The 21,640-nt window shown below is 42.9% G+C and overlaps 1 protein-coding gene across 1 annotated transcript in view; it reads left to right on the top strand.

Annotated features, from left to right (window-relative positions):
- STXBP3 (syntaxin binding protein 3) overlaps positions 1-21,640 on the top strand; it is a 154,810-nt gene that overhangs the window by 41,709 nt on the left and 91,461 nt on the right. Inside the window, exons 6-8 of the mRNA XM_069232399.1 lie at positions 18,622-18,722; positions 19,174-19,322; positions 21,493-21,583. Coding sequence (XP_069088500.1) covers positions 18,622-18,722; positions 19,174-19,322; positions 21,493-21,583 — 341 coding nt within the window. The remainder of the gene's footprint in view (positions 1-18,621; positions 18,723-19,173; positions 19,323-21,492; positions 21,584-21,640) is intronic.

Below are 21,640 nucleotides of genomic sequence, written 5' to 3'. Positions count from 1 at the left end.
ATGGTAAATCCCTGATTACCTTTCGGGAGCTGCAGGACCAATATGGTATGTCTTGCACCCGGTTCTTTCTCTTTCTCCAGCTACATCATGCACTGCCTGTCCATCTCTCAGCATCTGAGGAAATTCTTGAATATTGCCCCCTCAAAGCAAAACTGAAAATGGTCAGACTGGGAAAGGGTGCAAACTTGACAATTTACCGTTCACGGATGATTAACACACCATATCTGTTCCCTCCCTGGCACAGGTGGGAGAACTGGGTGGGTGAGTTGGATGATCAGTGTTGGTGGGAAGAATGCCTGGTCCTGAGGGAACTAGCGATCTGCTCACGCCTTTGGATGGTCCAGGTTTTCTATTTGCATGCAACATATGTATCCCCTCAGCGCATGCAGCGAATGAGTCATACTGACCAACCCGTGTGTCCGCTCTGCTCCGCTCCAGATAATGACATTTACCATATGGTCTGGTAATTTCTCGTTCTAATACCCTTTTGGACTGAGGTAAGTTGTGGGATTTCTGAGGTCCTGGGGCATGGAATCAAGTTGGGTCCCCGAGAAGCACTCCTGGGCCTCCTGGAGGTGAATCCTACTCAGAGCGGACCTTTGGGGGGGACTCCTTGGTAGCCAAGCACGATATTGCATGCAGTTGGAAACATCCTAGACCCCCCCCCCCCCCCACCCTGCAGAAATGGCAGAGGTATTTTGACTGGTTTGTGCCCCAAGATCAACCAATCTACAAAGCTCGTGGCTCTCGCCGGAAACATGAGATAAGAAAATAAGGGTACATGGTATGTGCACTATGGACTACCAATGTAAACTGTATAAGTATGATGCAGAACTGAACTATTTGAGGTTATGGGTCAAAATGATTGTCATTTATTTGTAACTCAACGGATGATATTGTGCATTGCTAAACCTAATAAAATTGGTTATTAAAAAAGTGGTTCAACGTTAACAAATAGCTATAAATTCTTAACATAAATTAGGAAGTTTTTACTGGTCCATATTTTTCAACCCTAATGTAAAAATGTTCATTTAGTTTTGTTGTTTGTTGTTATATCAGGTATTTTTGATCACTAGGTAGGAGCCTGTGGCTACAGATTTTTTTTTAAGGCATGATTGTCATGGAGACTGCTTCAGATCCACTCTTGGTTATGCAGTGATGGTGTATTGTGGGATGTTATGCATACAGGTATGTTATTCAATGGAATAGTGACACGACCAAGGGCATAATGTCACTGATGACTAGTACATTGTAGGGTGGTTGCAGGACATGGCAGAGATTGTTGCAAACAGTCTGTAGCAGATACCTACATCTCACACAGAGACTGTGAGCACTCGTGCATTTCTAAGGTTGGTAGTAATATTATCCACATACATAATGTAGGAAAGTGCCCCTTTTTGACAAGGTCACCCCCACTTTTTGCCTGGTAATTGGTGCAATTTTGACTGAAAGTGTACTGGGTTATTGCTAACCAGGTTCCTAGTGCCAAATCTATTTCCCCAGTTGTTAATACCTTACCTCCTCCACCCCCCGCAAGTCCCCATTCAATGGTACCCCTGGTAGCTAGGACATGGGCACCAAAGAGGGTCCCTATGGGTTGCAGCATGTATTGTGCTACCTTCAGGGACCCCTCATGTAGCACATGCAGACTGCCATTGCAGCCTGCATGTCTTGGTGCAGCTAAAAAGTGAAAACATGACATGGCACAGACCCAGTGTGCCCTGTCCCCTAATACTGCATGTCATATGTAAGTCACCCTACAGCATGCCTTACAACCCTAAGGCAGAGTGCATTATATGACATGTGAGGGCATATCTGCGTAAGCACCTGACTTGGACCCAGCCCTGCTGGTATGTCTGCTGGTATGTCTGCTGTTCCCCCTCCCCCCCCCCCCCTCCCCCTGAATTGCACCAAACTTGTCTCATTCGTTCAGCTGTTGTGCCTCCAAAAGCCTGGGAGGCCTGCCTACCTTCAGCAAAGACCTGGAACTCCTGTGGAGCAGTAGAGCTGCTTCCCTGCATCATGCAAGCACCCCAAGAGGACTTTGAGGACTTTATAGCACCACTGCACGTGTGCCGCACAGCCCTATTTGAAGTGAAGCAGTGTTGCCAGTGGGGTCCCACAGCCCTCAAAGACAAAGCCAACCTTGCTCTTGCCCACTGTGGATTCACCAACTCTGCCTGCAGCCTCTGTCACTGGGCCTCCTCAGCCGCGAGTGCTCTGGTGGAGAAAACCCTACCCCTCAAGACACCTCTGCACACGTCACCTCTGGCCCTTGGAGAAGAGGACCGAAGGTGTCCCCACGCATCTCAAGATTTGAACCCACCTGTCTATTCACCTGGACTTGATCCTCGGTCCTAACCTGCAGCATCTTTTCAACTGGACCGATCAACATTGATTAACATTGGGCACCCGATGCTGTACTACACCTCTGCACCCCACTGCCCCAGTGCTGGCCGGTGCAACCTGTTGATGTGGCCTTGACCTTTGCCCAATACTCACCTGAAATCCAGGAGGTTGGTCCCGCAAGTTGCTGTACTGTATCTGAATGCAGTACTTGTTTTTCTCTGTCCGTAGGAAAACATTGCCGCTTCTGAAAAATGCACTTTTGAAACCTGAAAATGTTTTTCTTGAAAAACGTTCTTACCTGATTGTATTGATTCTGGTGCCTCAACATAAGTAAAGATACCCGTTATGTTTGTAAATTGGTGTGGATCTCCTTCTTGTGTTGTGTAGTTTATTGAATGTTTGTGTATTTGCAGATGTTTCACACTCCTCTATGATAAGCTTAAGGCTGCTCACCCCACTACCCCCTAAAAGAACACTTTGGGATTGCTAGATCAAGCCACTGTCCTCTGGTAAGATAGCTCCTGGACTCTTTACACAATATATCTCATTTGATATATCATATAAAGAGCCAGCTCCGTACACATAATAACAATGATAATTGTTTTTTATGCAGCACTTCGTTCGTCACCACGGCTATTTCAAAGCATGGATAGTCACGACTGTGGCTATTGCCCACGTTAATTGTACTTAGTGCTCCTTATATTTTGGCATTAGTAAACTATTATGCTTTGTACACTGATGTCAATCTCTCATAAAAGTACTGTTATTGTCACTGTCTCAGTCACAATTGGCTAGGGTAGAGCAGACTGAACCCAAAGGATCAAAATTTATATAATGATTCTAGAAATGTGAGTGTCTTGAAGATGAGGACTAATGTGAATATTAAATGGAGTTTGCAAAAGACCAGTGTTCAGGTGTTCAATAGAGGAGATCTTTTGGTCTCAAAGCTGGCTACAGTGAAAATCAGCTATCCATTCTTGGTGTTCACGGGGATTTAATTTACACCAATTAGCTTCAGATCCATGCCTTGACCTAAGCTCCTTGGCTATTCCATTAGAATCCACGCTTGGAAACCTCTTCGAGTAAGCATAAGCAGGTCTCTACATGGAAATTTCTTTGATAATACAATTACTGTACACTGTGATCTACACAGGCTTTCACTGATGTTCATTCATTATCCAAATTAAGTTGGCCACAGTGGCTTACAACCTGAAGAAATTGGGCATTGGTATCTTTGTGTGAGTGACTAAGAATGATTTGTGTCAAATACCTGCAGGTATGGCCTTTAAACTACAGTCAGGCTCAGTTTGCCTCCGCTAACTTCATTAGCTGCTATGCCTTCTCATAGACACAGCAAGAAACTGGATGGTTGGTGTATGAAACTTTGCACTGTGATCTCCCTAACTTGTAGGACTGCAGAAACCTAGGCCTCATTGCTCTAAAATAAGAAAGGGTTTAGGTGACGTTAGAGAATGTCTTTGAGGTGTGTTTGTAAAAACAGTTTAAACCATTCCCATTGCTGAAAGAGAAAAACCATCTGGACTGCATATTCATTCATAGGAATTATAGGTAGAGCCATCATTGTAATAAAACAGCGTCTGAGGAGATCGTCCTATTGTTGAAACTTTATATGCCTTATTAAGCCTGTTCTCCTTAACAGCTTTCAGCTGTTTGTAGGTGAAAGGCTATGATGGTCTATACTAATAATGTACAATGGACTTAGAGCCAACCCATTCCGTATCATTTGTTGGCTTTTTTGTTACTCCCATTTTCTTGCTTCTTTTTCAATTGCTTGCTTTTCTCTTCTTCTGTTCGTCCCTCCTGTGGAGGATAACGTCTTTACCATCCTTGTGATTGGGTAGCTTGCATTTTTGAACTTGCTCGCACATATTTATTTATTTTTCATTATGCTCTAAAACAGAGTGCATGTGCTTGCATGCTCTCTTTTGTGTGCTGCTTGCCACCCCAGTACCCACATCCCCCCTTTGCTTCCCCTTCATCTGCCCTGCACTTCTGTTTCTCTATTGCTCCTCCACCCTTCGCTGTCATTATTTAGATATTTAAAATGAATAGTTTTTTCGTAGGCCCAACAGCTCTGCCATCTTCTGCCAGACTGCTCTGCATTGCAAAACACACTTTGCATGCACCTCTGCTGTTTCAGTACCCTCCATGTGTTCTCTTTTGAGATCCGCCCCTCTGTCGATTACCCATTCCTCAGTCTTTATTTGTTTTCATTTTCACTTTTCACGGGCCCAGTCAGCAGTTATTTGGTGGATAGTCACTCAAGTATCCGGAAAGCGCTTTCATGAAAATCAGATTTCTTTTTTTAATTTATTTTTTATTGGCATCCTCTATCTTGGATCAGTAAATTAAAATTAAAAAAAAGACAAAAGAAAATGGTGGATGCATAATCTTGCATACACACACCTCCAGAGTGATTTCCCTGGCAGTAGTCAGTACATCATCACACATTTTACCTTCTTTTTTTAATTTTTTCCATGCCAGTGCTTGTTTTAGTCGTTTGCTTTTTATTGGTTCACCATATTGTAGGTAATGTGTTCATGGTTGCACAAGGCTTCTGATAAAGTAGCTTGAGTCTCCTCTATTAAGTAACTCTCAAATGTTTTGTAGCAAAACCCTGCATGCCCAAGACATGTCTTTTCAGAACTTGATTCCATTAGGCTATTGCAGGGGATGGATGACTGTTAGAAATTGGGCATCTAGTTGGCAGAGGTAAGCATCCTGTCCAAGTCGGGACTACAATTCTAGTCAGAAAAAGTCAGATACCCTAAATTAACCTGTACTCACCCTCTGGTAGCTTGGCACACAGCAGCCAGGCTTAACTTAAGAGGCAATGTGTAAAGTATTTGTAAGAATAGACTGCAATAGTGTGCTTAGAAATCAATACTACTAAAAAGTTACTTGAGGTTGTGCTAGACAGGGGTAAATCCAAAGTTCAGGCCGACCTCGATGGAAGGCAGGCAGGCTACAGGATCCACGCAGGGCCTTCTGAAAAGTACTTCGGATGGAGGGTGTCATTGAGCAGGCAATGCATCAGTTCAGACCCGCTAAGTCTGGGGGATGCCTGCATCGTCGTCCAGCCCAGCATGTCCTTGAGGTGAGATGCCGAACCGTTTGCAGTGAAGGCTATGCATCATTGAGCAGCGCAGCCAGTGATGCAAAGTCGATGCACCGGGGCTGGTGGTTATGTGTCAATCCTGAGCCTCACAGTCAGCGGTGCAAAGTCCTCTACCTCCGTGGCAAACTTTCATAGGCAAGAGAGGATGCAGCAGTTCCGATCGGCACAACTTTTTTTTTTTTTTTTAAGGAAATGAGCTGCAGAGACCTCTCTCAAGGCCCAGGACTGGTTTGGCACCTCTTGGCAGGACAGGCAGCGGCGGCTGCTGACATTTAAAGGTGGTGGGGTGTAAATGCCTTGACCTGAATGCCATGAGATGTGGGAGCCCCAATTCTTCCAATTGTGGAGGTTAAGCAGTGATCATTGCAACAGCCACAGTAACCCACTGAACCACCTTAACGAAACCATAAGGGTCAAATGCAAATATTTCTGGAAGAAAGATGCTGGGATATTTGTGCCTGACAGACGAGAAACAAAGGACATGGCTTGCCATCATCCATTAGCCAGTAAGAGTGTTGGCAGAAGAAAACACAGATTCAAACCTTCAGATTTCTGAAACAGATGTGAGTATTGTATTGAGCAGCATTACCTCTCACTTTTACTTTTTTTTTTTTTTTTTAAAGGGAGTTTAATGAGGTTATTGAGGAAATAAAAACTCTAGATTTGTGCAACGTTTTTTGCTACTTCCCATTTATGAGTGACTTATGCACACACCTACAGGAATAAATTGCATTGACGTTAGAGGAATTTTAAAGATGGTGTGGTTGGAATGCCTGATGGATGCATAAAGGTTCAGATGAGGGGAGTGGAGGCTTCTCCCCTAATTATGATTAATAGAGAGAACAGGGTTTGGGATTGGGGGATTTCACACCATGGAAAGGATGTTGGCATTTGGCCAAATTTATATTTTAAAAAGTAAAATACGTCTTAACTACAAAAAGAAAAATTAAATAAAAACACATTAAGGTGAAGTGGCGATTTACATTAAATTGTAATCCGGTCATCCAGATAGAAGACACAGAAGTATAACATTATTGCAAAAGTTGTTTTAAAAGATGAATTGTGGAGAAAGATGTTTAGTAAAAAAAAAAAAAAAAAATGTTAATGCATGAGACTCTCAAACCATTTGACCTCCCTTTAAAAGGAGTATTCCAGCCCAGACCTGCTCAAACGCACACTCTTCACAGAACAGAAACTATCCTACGTGCAACTATTCCTTATTTGGCATCATCTGCGACATGAAGGTTAACTACCAATCTTTTGCAATTAAAGAGCAGCCAGGTTTAGATGGATTTTCTTTTACTGAAAAGGGAACAGAGGTGATCTCGTAAGCACCAAGCAGCATATATTTCAACTATGCAAAAATCACTTTTTCTCAGCTTGGTAGTGATTAAGCTATTCTAAATTCAAAGCTTTACCCCGCTCATTTGCCATATTAGAATCTGCTTTGTGAATTTGTATTGAAACATCTGCTGCTGATCTGGGCCCACCGTTTTGCATCTTTCTATCGTCCCTTTCAGTTCATTCCTAGTCCTTGCTCCATTTTCTCCTTTACTATTGCATATGTTTGTTGTTCTTGCTTGCACTTAACCCTGTGCAGGCTTCATTTCGTGTTAAACTTTGTCTTCCTCTCGGCCAAGAGCCCGCACACTGCTCTACCAATGAGGCTGCTGTTGAGAAACTTTGGTTCACGCCAGTGCAAAACTAGCCAATCCTGCAGCTTCTTTCATGCTGTTTTCAGCATGAGAGCAGCGTTGGGATTGGATGGAGTAGGCCGCCCCAGCTTTCCTTTTGAGATTGAGGGCCTGTGTCTGAAATTCCTGTCTGTAGTTTAGCACAGTTACATTTATGGGGTCTGAAGTGTGCATGTCGTGCTGGCCGTCGCAAGACAGCCGGCCAATCCAACATGCACACTCCACAGTTTACTGTCATCCCTACTGCTGGCAGTCAGTCAGCTAGAATAAGTCCCACCCTCACACGCACATCAAATGGTAATGACCATTTTATTACTTTAAGTTGGTTTACTGCTGTGTTAGTAGCAGGCAGGGCGACACTCCTCTGCTGTAAGGGAGGAACCGCTGCTGAGGATGGGGCTCAAAATTGGCAGAGTCCAGCAGCTGAGCAGGGTTCTAGGAAGTCTTTGATGGTCCTGAGACTTCAACACAGGAGGCAAGCCAACACGCTCTTGGAGTCACTTAAGTTCTTTAGAGGATGTAGAGAGGCAAGTCAAGTCCTTTTCACTCTCAGGCAAGAAGCAGCAGGCCAACACAGCAAAGCAGATCAGCAGTCCCTCCTGGTAACACTGTGGGTCTTCTTCCTGGCTGAATGTCCTCAGATCCAGAAGTGTTCTGATTTAGTAGGGTTTTGGGTCCATTACTTGTACCCAGTTGAGCATTTGAAGTGGGGGGAGACTTCAAAGAGAGGTTTTGAACTGCACAGGATCCCTAACCTTCCTTTCCTGTCTCCAGACACTCTACAGAGGGTTATGCAGCTCTTTGTGTGGGGACAGGTACAGTCCTATTTAGGCACAAGTATCAGCTCCTCCCTCCCATCTACCCCAGGAAGACCCATTAGCCTGGTGATGGGCCATCAGGATGTAAGTGGTACACCCCAGCTCCCTTTCTGTGTGGCTGTCTAGATGGAATGTTCAAAGCCAGGCTGTCACCCATCCCAGATGTGTATTCACAGACAAAGTGGCATTTTCAAACTTGTAAAATCCAACTTCACCATAAGTTTTGGTTTTAAATTGTGAGTCACGAGACACCAAACTCCAAATTTCTATTTTTTCCCTATTGATAATTACACTTAAAGGCGGTGTCAAGGTAATCCCAATGTTAACCTACGAAAGAGATAGGCCTTGCAGTAGTGAAGAATTAATTTTCTAGTTTCTTACACTACCAGGACATGTTAAACTTAAAAGTACATGTCCTACATTTTAAATACTGCACCCTGCCCTTGGGCTTAGCTAAGCCCGACCTTAGGGGTGACGTACATGAACTAAAAAGGAAGGTTTGGGCCTGGCAAGTGGGTGCACTTGGCATGCCGAAATGGCAGTTTAAAACTGCACTCAGGTTCTTCAGTGGCAGGCCTGAGGCGTGTTTAAAAGGCTACTGTAGTGGGAGGCACAGTCAGTGCTGCTGCAGGCCCGCTATTAGCATTTAATTTACAGGCTCTGTGCACATATAGCGCACTTTACTGGAGACTTACAAGTAAATTAAGAACACCAATTGTGGGTAGCAAATATCACCATATTTAGAGTACAGAGGACCTGCACTTTAGCTCTAGTTAGCAGTGGTAATGTGCACAGAATCCCAAAACCAACAAAAACAAGGTCAGAAAAAGAGTAGGAGGAAGGCAAAACTTTGGGTTATGACCCTGCAGAAAGGGCCACGTCCAGCAACAACAAACAGAAATTATGTACATTTTTTGAAAATCAAACTCTTGGGCAGACCTGTCTGTGGACTGCATCCCAACTGTGAGATACCTTATAATTTATTGGCCAGTCGTTTTACCCAAGTGTTATACTGTGTGGGGGAATAGCCTTGCCCACTCCTTGTGGAGACTCCGTCCCTCCGCCCAAATCCTGAAAACACTCTGAAGTGTTCTGAAGTAACAGGCTGCATTTGCACTGTACAAAGATAAAAAATAAAAGAAATGAAAATGCGGACACAAAAGGAAAAAAAAAAGCATAATCCCTCCCTCCTATACCTCAGCACGTTTTACTAGAGACCATAAGCGGAGAGCAATAGAAATATAGTATTTAAGTTTGGTTATGAGGCTCTGTGGAGGATGCGTTGATCAGTACATAAAGTCAGTACTGTTGACAACTAAATACAAATTCATCCACTTCAGCTACTGAGTGATATGTATGAACCTGATGAAATATTGGAATATAAAAACACAAGCAACAAAAACATATAACCTTTTCTAGTATGGTATTTTAGGGCAACAGACAAATGCAGAGGTAATATCACAAGTAGGCTTTATATGTTGGGCCTTTTAGATTATTAAGCAAATATAAAGATATATGGAAATTTTACTAATTAGCAGTGTTCTTGTTGTCCAAAGAGCCTTGCATGGTGTTGTTTGTTTGATATCCTGTAAAGCTGTTGAGAGCAGCTCTGTTAGCCAGTAACAGCTGGATCCTAAGATAAAGCTTTTTACAGTAACAAAATGTTAGACATTAAGGAATTTTGTCTGCTTGATGACAAAGTAGGCACAATATTGTGCCAGCAGCATCATTGCCATAATGAATAATGTTGCTTTAAAACATGATACATTTTATTTTAATATTTTATGGAATTCAATAAATTTTTTAAAAATATACGTCTATTAGCACATGTAAAAGTGAATACGGATGCCTTTAAGCACCAACGAAAATCAAGAAAAGCCATAAAGAGAAAGTGTCAGTTGAGTTTCAGTTAAGTTGAAAACCATTTAAGTGTTTTCTTTTTTTAATCAGATTTGGGGAGAGATCACATCTCGAATGGAGAGAAGGTTATATAATCTTATGACCACAACAGCAAATCTACAGTCCACATGCCTTTTACGTTTTGTTAAGAGAACCCCTCATAACAAGGGTCTGCACCCAGAGGACTGCAGTGACTAACAACGTAAGGGCCAGGGCTGAAAGATATTAACATATTAAATAAAATCGCTAGTCGTCTTGTTTCCTAACCAGAAACCAATGCAATAATCTTCACAGAGTAGAAGTTGCTTAAAGATCAAGCATTCAGCATCATTATGAATTTGCCACAGCATCTAAAGAAGGTTGGCTGTCTCACCAGGTACATTAAATCAACTTAGTTAGAAATTTCCTAAGAGCTGCAAATTACTGTTGATGAATAACCAGCAGGGAAGTGTGGCTTCCGGTCTTGGAGAGTGCAAGACAGGAGAGGACCTGGAAAGCACCACATCCCTTTCATTGACTTAAATGATGTTATCCTAGTGCAGAACTGATCCAAGTTTCTCCTGTGTGCCACAGACACCTATTTATGCCTGTGTATTTTTCTCATATGAATTGAAATTAAGTTCCCTAGATCAAACATGTGAAATGTGACACAACAAACATTCAAAAGGAAGAAATCGCTTTCATAGGGTGGCTTACGAGTAATTACAAATACTCCCACTGCTTCCCCTCTGACAAAATGAACATACTTAAGAGTGATGACCTTACCCCTGGACTCAGGCAATAAGTGAAAGTTTGTGCACAGGATGCCATGTTACACAGTGTAGAAGTCTCGACACCAAGTACAGCATAGTGAGCATGGAGAATGTATCTTTTTCCTCCTGGGCTGGAATCTCCTACATCACTGCCTCCAAAACTGTTTCTTTCCTTTGTTTGAATCAGCCACGTGATTGTTTAGGTTTCTACCTCTTTTGCAAGAAAATTGGCTGGCCAGTAGTGACCAGCAACAGTTCTATTACTTTTGAGCATCTTTGGTTTGAGGATGCCCTTTTTAACTAGAATTGACATTTTTTTATGTTACCTGTATTTATGAAGACAAAAGTCTTATAAGGTGCTCAGCAGATGTTTAGTCCACCAGCTGAAATGTTGTGGACATTTTAGAAACTTCATATGATTATAGGAAAGAGTAGGCTATAGCAATATTTCACATTAAGATACGGTTGCAAGCCTACAAAGATAGCATTTGGTAGCTGTCACTTCTGTGCTCTCCTGGCATTCCTTATCCCAGTGGGCTCGCTAACTACCTTCAGACCAGAGTGCCGCCAGTCCTCTGAAGACTGCTGTAGCTGTTTTCATCTGAAGCTGCTCTCACTTTCTCTCTGTGCCAACCTCCTCCCCTTCCACATGAAAGCAGGAATGTTAGCCCTATAAGCATTATGAATGTAGAAAAATAAACTGCCCTGTTTATTTTTTCTACTATTTCTGTGGGATTTCTGCTTGCATTTCCAGTTTTGGAAGCAAGGACGGGGTAGGCATGGAGTGAACTTGAGAGCAGCATCTGACAAAAGAGCTGCTGCTACCTTTTGAGGTGCACTGGTACCTTGTGCTAAAGGTAAGTTGAATTCACTGCTGGAGGTGAGAGAGGGTGCGAAGAGCCTCATTGCCCTCACCTGCAGGACTTTAGTGGCTGTCAATTACCCTCCCTTCATTTTACCCTTAACTATCATCTTTACAGATCATACAGTGGTCTACAGTTGCATTGCTTAAAATGTCCTCATGTTTTTCAGTGACGTTAATTAGAACATTTAATTAATCCAATGTATATCTGTTCACTTTTAATTTTTAAGCTCTACATGCAGCACTCCAGGACCAAATGAAACAGTTATCAGTTTGATTACAAATGAGGCAGGTCTAGCCACCACTGCTTAGATTGGTTGCTATACCAATGGGAGAATGCGGAGACTTGTTGTGGGGAAACTCATACGTTTAGGTTCGGTGGCATGTGTAGCTTCAGATACACATGCTGTGCATAGTCCGCCGTCTGGTGTTGGGTCGGAGTGTTACAAGTTGTTTTTCTTCGAAGAAGTCTTTTCGAGTCACGAGACCGAGGGACTCCTCCTCCTTTGCTTCCATTGCGCATGGGCGTCGACTCCATCTTAGATTGTTTTTTTTCCGCCATCGGGTTCGGACGTGTTCCTTTTCGCTCCGTGTTTCGGGACGGAAAGATAGCCAGAACTTCGGAAAACTACGTCGGTATTGTTTGGTTCGGTATCGGGTTAGACTAGTATCGACACTGAATCTTGAAGAGCTCCGGTAGCTTTTCGGGGTAATTTCGATCCCCCGTCGGGGCCTGGTCGGCCCGACCGCGAGCAACATCGACACTGATGGAACGGACCCCGTTCCGATTCTGTCCTAAATGCCACAGTAAATATCCCTATACAGACCAACATTTGGTCTGTAACTTGTGCCTGTCACCCGAGCACAAGGAAGAAACGTGTGAGGCCTGTCGAGCGTTTCGGTCGAGAAAAACGCTCCGCGACCGAAGAGCCAGAAGGTTACAAATGGCGTCCACGCCGACAGGACAACGAGGGTTCGAGGAACAGGGAGAAGAAGAAGAAGCCTTCTCCATCCATGAATCGGACTCGGAAGAATTCGACGTAGAAGAAACCGTGAGTAAGACGTCGAAGCAAGCACCACACGGGAAAACAGACAAAGCCCAGGGGACGCCACTGCCGACAGGCCATGGCTCAACCCATAAAGTAGGTGACCGTCCATCGGCACCGAAAAAAGGCGAACTGGTGCCGAGGTCGTCCGACTCGGGTCGAGACACAGGCACGCAGCAATCTCGGGACCGAGAAAGTGCTGCTGAAAAGGGTCGACACTGAGACAGCACCACCGAAGCTGTTCGGCACAGGGACAGCGGCACCGAAGATGGTCGACGCCGAGAAAGTTCGACACCGAAAAAGAGAAAATTCTCGTTGGAGCCGAAATCAACAAAAGACGCGGTTTCGGTGCCAAAACGACCAGCAACCGAACCCACAGCAGGTTCATACTCAGAGGAACAATCACTTTCCTCCCGAATGCGCAAACACAGGTTTGAGGAAGATTTACAAACCACAGATGTAGACCACACCCAAAAGCGCATCTTCATACAAAGTGGTACAGGGAAGATCAGCACTCTTCCCCCAATCAGGAGAAAAAGGAAACTCGATTTCCAACCACAAGAAAAGACACCACAAGCAAAAGTGGTAAAGAAGGTAACTCCACCACCCTCTCCACCACCGGTAACTCATACATCACCGGCACAAACTCCGTCACATTCGCCAGCTCATATCACCATGAGCCAAGATGACCAGGATGCGTGGGATCTCTGACGCCCCAGTGTCAGACAATAGCCCTGAATCGTACCCTGCTAAGCCCTCACCTCCTGAGGACAGTACAGCGTATGCACAGGTGGTAGCTAGGGCAGCAGAGTTCCATAACGTGTCGTTACACTCGGAGCCTGTCGAGGACGACTTCCTTTTCAACACCCTCTCCTCCACCCATAGCAAATATCAGAGCCTTCCTATGCTCCCGGGAATGCTAAGGCACGCTAAACAGATCTTTAAAGAACCTGTCAAAAGCAGAGCAATAACTCCAAGGGTGGAGAAGAAATATAAAGCACCGCCCACAGACCCTGCTTTTATCACATCACAACTGCCACCAGATTCGGTTGTCGTAGGAGCAGCTCGCAAAAGAGCCAACTCGCACACATCTGGCGACGCACCACCTCCAGACAAAGAAAGCCGCAAGTTCGACGCAGCTGGGAAAAGGGTTGCAGTACAAGCTGCAAACCAGTGGCACATCGCTAACTCGCAGGCGCTCCTAGCGCGATATGACAGAGCCCATTGGGACGAGATGCAGCATCTCATCGAGCATCTACCCGAAGAACTCCAGAAACGGGCAAAACAAGTGGTTGAGGAGGGACAAAATATCTCCAACAACCAAATACATTCCTCTATGGACGCAGCGGATACAGCTGCAAGAACAATAAATACCGCGGTAACCATAAGGAGGCACGCATGGTTGCGCACATCCGGCTTCAAACCGGAGATACAACAGGCAGTGCTCAATATGCCGTTCAATGAACAAAAATTGTTTGGACCCGAAGTCGACACGGCAATTGAAAAATTGAAAAAAGACACTGACACAGCCAAGGCCATGGGTGCACTCTATTCCCCGCAGGGCAGAGGCACTTTTGGCACGTTTCGCAAAACAACCTTCAGAGGGGGGTTTCGAGGTCAAACCACACAAGCCAGTACCTCACAATCAACACCGTCTACCTACCAGGGACAGTACCAAAGGGGAGGCTTTCGGGCCCAATACAGAGGGGGACAATTCCCTAGAAGCCGGGGAAAACTTCAGGGTCCCAAAACCCCGCCAAACAAACAGTGACTCACAAGTCACTCAACCCCTTCACACAACACCAGTGGGGGGAAGACTAAGCCAGTTCTACAAATTTTGGGAGGACATAACAACAGACACCTGGGTCTTAGCAATTATCCGACATGGTTATTGCATAGAATTTCTCCAACTCCCTCCAAACGTCCCACCAAAAACACAGAATATGTCAAAACAGCATTTAGACCTTCTAGAACTGGAAGCTCAAACATTGCTACAAAAAGACGCAATAGAATTCGTACCAGGTCCACAAAAAAACACAGGAGTTTACTCACTGTACTTTCTAATACCAAAAAAAGACAAAACACTGAGACCAATCTTAGATCTCAGAACACTAAACACCTACATCAAATCGGACCACTTTCACATGGTCACGCTACAGGACGTACTACCACTGTTGAAACAGCAAGACTACATGACAACCTTAGATCTAAAAGACGCGTATTTCCACATACCGATACATCCCTCGCACAGGAAATACCTAAGGTTCGTATTCAAGGGAATGCACTACCAATTCAAAGTGTTGCCGTTCGGTATAACAACCGCACCGAGAGTCTTTACAAAATGTCTAGCAGTAGTAGCTGCACATATCAGAAGGCAGCAAATACACGTGTTCCCCTACCTAGACAATTGGCTAATCAAGACCAACTCCCTAACAAAGTGTTCACACCACACAGATTATGTCATACAAACCCTCTACAAACTAGGGTTTTCCATCAACTATACAAAGTCACACATTCTGCGTGCCAAACACAGCAATACTTGGGAGCGACAATCAACACAACAAAAGGGATAGCCACTCCAAGTCCACAAAGGGTTCAAAATTTTTACAAAGTCATACAAGCCATGTATCCAACACAAAAAATACATGCAAAAATGGTGTTAAAACTCCTAGGCATGATGTCCTCATGCATAGCCATTGTCCCAAACGCAAGATTGCACATGAGGCCCTTACAACAGTGCCTAGCATCACAATGGTCACATGCACAGGGTCACCTTCTAGATCTGGTGTTGATAGACCGCCAAACATACATCTCGCTTCTATGGTGGAACAGTATAAATTTAAACAAAGGGCGGCCTTTCCAAGACCCAGTGCCACAATACGTGATAACTACAGATGCTTCCATGACAGGGTGGGGAGCATACCTCAATCAACACAGCATCCAAGGACAATGGGACGTACATCAAAGAAGGTTTCATATAAATCACCTCGAATTGTTAGCAGTATTCCTAGCGTTGAAAGCATTTCAACCCATCATAATCCACAAATACATTCTTGTCAAAACAGACAACATGACAACAATGTATTATCTAAACAAACAGGGGGGAACACACTCGACGCAGCTGTGTCTCCTAGCACAAAGGATATGGCAGTGGGCAATTCACAACCACATTCGCCTAATAGCACAGTTTATTCCAGGGATCCAGAATCAGCTAGCAGACAATCTCTCTCGGGATCACCAACAAGTACACGAATGGGAGATTCACCCCCAAATTCTAAAAACTTACTTCCGAATTTGGGGAACACCTCAAATAGACCTATTCGCAACAAAAGAGAACGCAAAATGCCAAAACTTCGCATCCAGGTACCCACACCAGCAGTCTCAAGGCAATGCTCTATGGATGAATTGGTCAGGGATATTTGCGTACGCTTTTCCCCCTCTCCCTCTTCTTCCATATCTAGTAAACAGATTGAGTCAAAACAAACTCAAACTCATACTAGTAGCACCTACATGGGCAAGACAACCTTGGTATACAACACTACTAGACCTGTCAGTAGTGCCTCATGTCAAACTACCCAACAGACCAGATCTGTTAACACAGCACAAACAACAGATCAGGCACCCAAACCCAGCATCGCTGAACCTAGCAATTTGGCTCCTGAAATCCTAGAATTTGGACACTTAAACCTCACACAAGAATGTATGGAGGTCATAAAACAAGCTAGAAGGCCATCCACTAGACACTGCTATACAAGTAAATGGAAAAGATTTGTTTGCTACTGCCATAATAATCAAGTTCAACCATTACATGCATCTCCAACGGATGTAGTAGGATACTTACTACATTTGCAGAAATCAAATCTGGCCTTCTCTTCCATAAAGATACATCTCACAGCAATATCTGCATACCTGCAGATTACTCATTCAACTTCACTGTTTAGAATACCTGTCATTAAAGCATTTATGGAAGGCCTAAAGAGAATTATACCACCAAGAACACCACCTGTTCCTTCATGGAACCTCAACATTGTCTTAACAAGACTCATGGGTCCACCTTTCGAACCCATGCATTCTTGCGAAATGCAATACCTAACGTGGAAAGTTGCATTTCTCATTGCCATTACATCTCTAAGAAGAGTAAGTGAAATTCAGGCGTTTACTATACACAAAAATAAGGTAGTTCTAAGAACCAATCCAAAATTCTTACCAAAAGTTATCTCACCGTTCCACTTAAATCAAACAGTAGAACTACCAGTGTTCTTTCCACAGCCAGACTCAATAGCTGAAAGAGCACTACATACATTAGACATCAAAAGAGCACTAATGTACTACATTGACAGAACAAAACTAATTAGAAAAACAAAACAACTATTTATTGCTTTTCAAAAACCTCATACAGGAAACCCAATATCAAAACAAGGTATAGCCAGATGGATAGTTAAGTGCATCCAAACCTGCTACCTTAAAGCAAAGAGAGAGCTGCCTATTACACCAAAGGCACACTCCACCAGAAAGAAAGGCGCTACCATGGCCTTCCTAGGAAATATTCCAATGAACAAAATATGTAAGGCAGCAACATGGTCTACGCCTCACACATTTACTAAGCACTACTGTGTAGACGTGCTATCTGCACAACAAGCCACAGTAGGTCAACTGTACTAAGAACTTTATTTCAAACTACTTCCACTCCTACAGGCTGAACCACCGCTTTTGGGGAGATAACTGCTTACTAGTCTATGCACAGCATGTATATCTGCAGCTACACATGCCACCGAACGGAAAATGTCACTTACCCAGTGTACATCTGTTCGTGGCATTAGTCGCTGCAGATTCACATGCGCCCACCCGCATCCCCGGGAGCCTGTAGCCATTTGGAAGTAATCTTCAACATTTGTACATTTGTAAATATATTACCTTAAACTTTATTTTGTACATACTTATTCATTCCATTGCATGGGCACTATTACTAACATACACAACTCCTACCTCACCCTCTGCGGGGAAAACAATCTAAGATGGAGTCGACGCCCATGCGCAATGGAAGCAAAGGAGGAGGAGTCCCTCGGTCTCGTGACTCGAAAAGACTTCTTCGAAGAAAAACAACTTGTAACACTCCGACCCAACACCAGACGGCGGACTATGCACAGCATGTGAATCTGCAGCGACTAATGCCACGAACAGATGTACACTGGGTAAGTGACATTTTCCTTCCCTCCTTTTCCACTACTTGTTTGATGCCATAATCCATAGGGCACTATGCTCTTTGTAGAGTAATTGGCTCAATGACTTTTGGACTATCAAAATAGACGCAATATTAAACCGGAAGGACTAAACATTTCAATAATAAGAAAGTTATATTTTGTTTGATTTAGTGAAAGCTTGAACTTTGGTCACATGAATTTCTTTTTTGGGCCCAGAGATGCTTTTCTTATAATTAACTATTGCCGCTTTTAAAACGTCTGATCCTTATGCCTTTAATGTGTAGTTCTCAACCTGTGTTGTGGTATATTTTGCACTAGCATGTACTGTGTTGCACATTTAATGTCCTCAACCTTTTTGTGCTTCATCCAGTGACTGGTTCCTAAGCCTGTTTCCATCCAAATTTAAGTGAAAACTTATACTACATCATATCATACATTTTTGAGGCAGCTGAAAAAATTCTACTGGTTTCATGCCTTCCTAAATGGATTGCTGCGCACAACCTTCTTAGAACTTATTTACCTGCCCCAGCCTGATTGGTGTAGGTGTTACCTGCATTATCGACAAGTTTCATGATGGAGAAGTCACTGGGAGGCAGGAGGGGTGGAGGGGGATGTCTATCTGATTCGATTGGTGGCAGCTAAACACTAGAATATTATACAGAAACTTCATATTGATGTGTTGCACTTTGGAAAAGTCAGAAGATATGTCACCATAGTCTGCTGGCTTTTAAACCAAAGTAAATATTGACTTGCCCTTCTGTAATGATGTTACACATTACAAATCCCGTGTTTTACACTAGGTTCCCACCAGTTTGAAGATTTATTGAAAACCTGCAATGGTTGTTCCTTTTTTTGTTGCAGTGTGCCCCGACACCCTCTTTAGCAAGCTGAAGACTTGTGATGCTAAGAAAATAAGAAGATGCAAAGAAATAAATATTTCCTTTTTTCCATTAGAGTCTCGGGTATGTTACTTTCTAAAAAATAATTAATTCACGTTATTTACTTATTTTTTATTATAAGAAAATATATTTATGTAGTGCCAAACATTAATGAAGGATGAAATGAGTGTGGATATTGGTGATAGTAAATAAGCTTAAGAATTGTGACCTGCCATTTCTAGAGGCCTCTTGCGCACTCATCTAACATTGCTCGACAATTCTGATCTACTTACCTATGTGATTTCAACTTGGTCGTGGGAGATTTTTTTGTGGCACTATTTGCAATATCTTCTTCATGTAGAATGGATCATGCATTAATCAATTCTTGGTTAACAGGGATCCTGATCTATATCTAACGACCCCAAGCTTGAAAAGCTTGGGAGTAGTCAGAAGGGGGTTTCTTTTCTTGTCCATCTTATTTTGATCCTTAGCTTTATGTTTTGCTGCTAAAATAAGCTTGTTTTCTCTAATTTAGGCATTTATCCTTAATGTACCAGATGCGTTCTACCGATGTTATAGTCCCGATGATGCGGTTGACAAAGAGGCCATGATGGGCGAAGTGGCACAGCAGATTGTGACTTTATGCGCCACTTTAGACGAAAACCCTGGTATTCGCTATAAAAAGTGAGTCAAAAGTAAGATCTTCTGTGAGGTGTGTTCTGTGACTTTATTCTATTTATTTCTGTTGATGTAAACGTGCAAAAAAAGGTATATTGCCATTTCTAAGTGGAGGGTGAGGTAGATGCTACATGGCTTTCAACTGTCCACGTTTGCACAGTCACTGAAACCATTTCTCCTAGCTCTCTGCAAAGTGTATTGCTTTTTCACTCTTTTGAAGCAGGACCAAGGCAGCAAGGGCACAAGACTCAACCTGTGGTTTGTTCTTGGTAAACCCCCTTTAACCCGTTCAGCCACACATCAGGCAGCCTTGTGCTAAGCTAGCACCAGGCACCTAAACATTAAATGTGAGCATGTTAGAACTACTTGCAAGCCAGGCTTCCCCTGTTCTGCACTTCACCACTAATCCCATATTGACTAATTATTAATGATAATGTTACATAGTTCTGTGCTATAAGCCTTAGTTGAAGTTTAGGACCTATTGTTGTTTTTGAGTGCAGCTATTTATAAGGAGGCAGTCTGATAAAACTGCTTTAGGCTGCAGAATAGGGGCAAGTAATTGTTTTTGTTACTGAGCTCCAGAGGTGGAGCTGAAACCTTTCTTGCCTTACCATATAACTTTTTTCATTAGCCACCTTGTATAAAGAAGTTCTTGATTAATTGGTGCAAAGGGTTATACAAGACTATCTGGCTCTGTTCAAAGCACAGGACCCACCTAGGTAGTTTATATTATCAATTTAATGGTTTATGCTGCACACAAATCCTGCTGCTGTTTGGGTGTTTCTTGCAAGGAAGGGTTGAGAAGTGACTTAGACGTTTTGAAACCCTTATTTGGTCCTACAAGAACCATTGCCATTCAACGTGCCACAAAAAAACCACATCTGTCTTTATGTTCAGCCCAATAAGGCTTTTAGGTTTTACTTAAGAGCTATACAGATCTTTGCAAGGACCGCTAATCACCCTTCATCCAACTTCAACGTTATCCAAGTGATCAAACTTCCCTACCTTCTGTCCTTGCTCCATCACGTTTAAGATAACGCATGCACTTCCTAGCCTGGCCATCAGAAAAACTGTGACATTTTAATAGGTTGTAGAATGGACATCAGTAATTAGTTTGCTTAGCTCAAGCTCTGCCAATTTTATAACAAATACTTTTGTAAGCAACCTTCCAAGGCATTTATTGTCCACTGGCTTGTCTCCTGTCTGTCAAAAGAGAACTCCATCTTGTAGCCACCAGTCCCAGATCTCCTTAGCATTTATCAGTGAGTATAATCTGCTGGGCCTTTGTTTGCTCTCCCACATGCTTACTGCAAGCCATATTACTTAGAACCATATTTTAAGCCAAACTCTCAGTTTAGACAAGCAGTCTTTAAAATGGCTTCCATTAATCCACCTTTGCTGTTCACCTCTGAAATAATGTCCTAGTTTGTAACTGTTAGGACAAATTAGGAGGGAAGTGGGTTAGAGTATGAAAGTTACTTTACTCTGAATAGATACTGATCTCTATCTAGAATCCCTTCATTCGGTTGCTGTGATTTCCATCAATGCATCTGTGATCCAATTTATCAGCATATCCTGTAGTCAGCCACCATTAAGGAGCTGAAGCATGCAGGAGGTTCATCGGAAGGAGGATTTATGGTGCCTCAGAGGGACATTCTGCAACATGTGGCCTCGCTGTATGGAGATCTGTTCCATTATTGGTTGCAGTCCAGAAGGTGACACTGTTGCTGCACAGTGAGAGAGGCTAGTGATTAGCAAGTGTAGATGCTGCTGTAGAAGTATATATTTTTTCTTTGTTCTAAAATTGCTTAGTGACAGGTACACTCCCAAGTGCCTCATAAAATTAAATGGATTTTATCAAATTTTGTGAAGAACACATGGCTTGTGAAATTTAACATTCAATGTGAGAAAAATAACTCAAATTATAAAGTGTGAGATTCTGATATAACAAGATCCAGAAAGTTATGATCTTTCATCTAGAGTTTCATGAAATTACAGGATTACCCTGAATTTAATAACATATTTATGAAGCCTTCACAGGGTTCAGGGCAAGTACTTTTTTGTGCCTTTATTTTTAGTTGGATGGAGGGGAATAATAAAAGATTACTGTCAAGTATCGGGCACAATTCAGGATTGTAATAATAACTCATACCTTTCCTAAATGTGTTTCTTTCAGTGAGCAATTGGATAATTCAGCTGACCTTGCAAGCCTGGTGGAGGAAAAACTTGTAAAATACTATCAAACTGATGTCATAGATCAAAATAAGGTACAATAAGAATCGTGTTAATTACTCTTTGTTAAGAATGTTCACTGCAGTAAGTAT

Source organism: Pleurodeles waltl, chromosome 4_2, assembly GCF_031143425.1.
Source record: "Pleurodeles waltl isolate 20211129_DDA chromosome 4_2, aPleWal1.hap1.20221129, whole genome shotgun sequence".
Classification (NCBI taxonomy): Eukaryota; Metazoa; Chordata; class Amphibia; order Caudata; family Salamandridae; genus Pleurodeles; species Pleurodeles waltl.
Note: the sequence above shows the minus strand (reverse complement) of the source record. Positions and strands in the feature narration are given on the sequence as shown.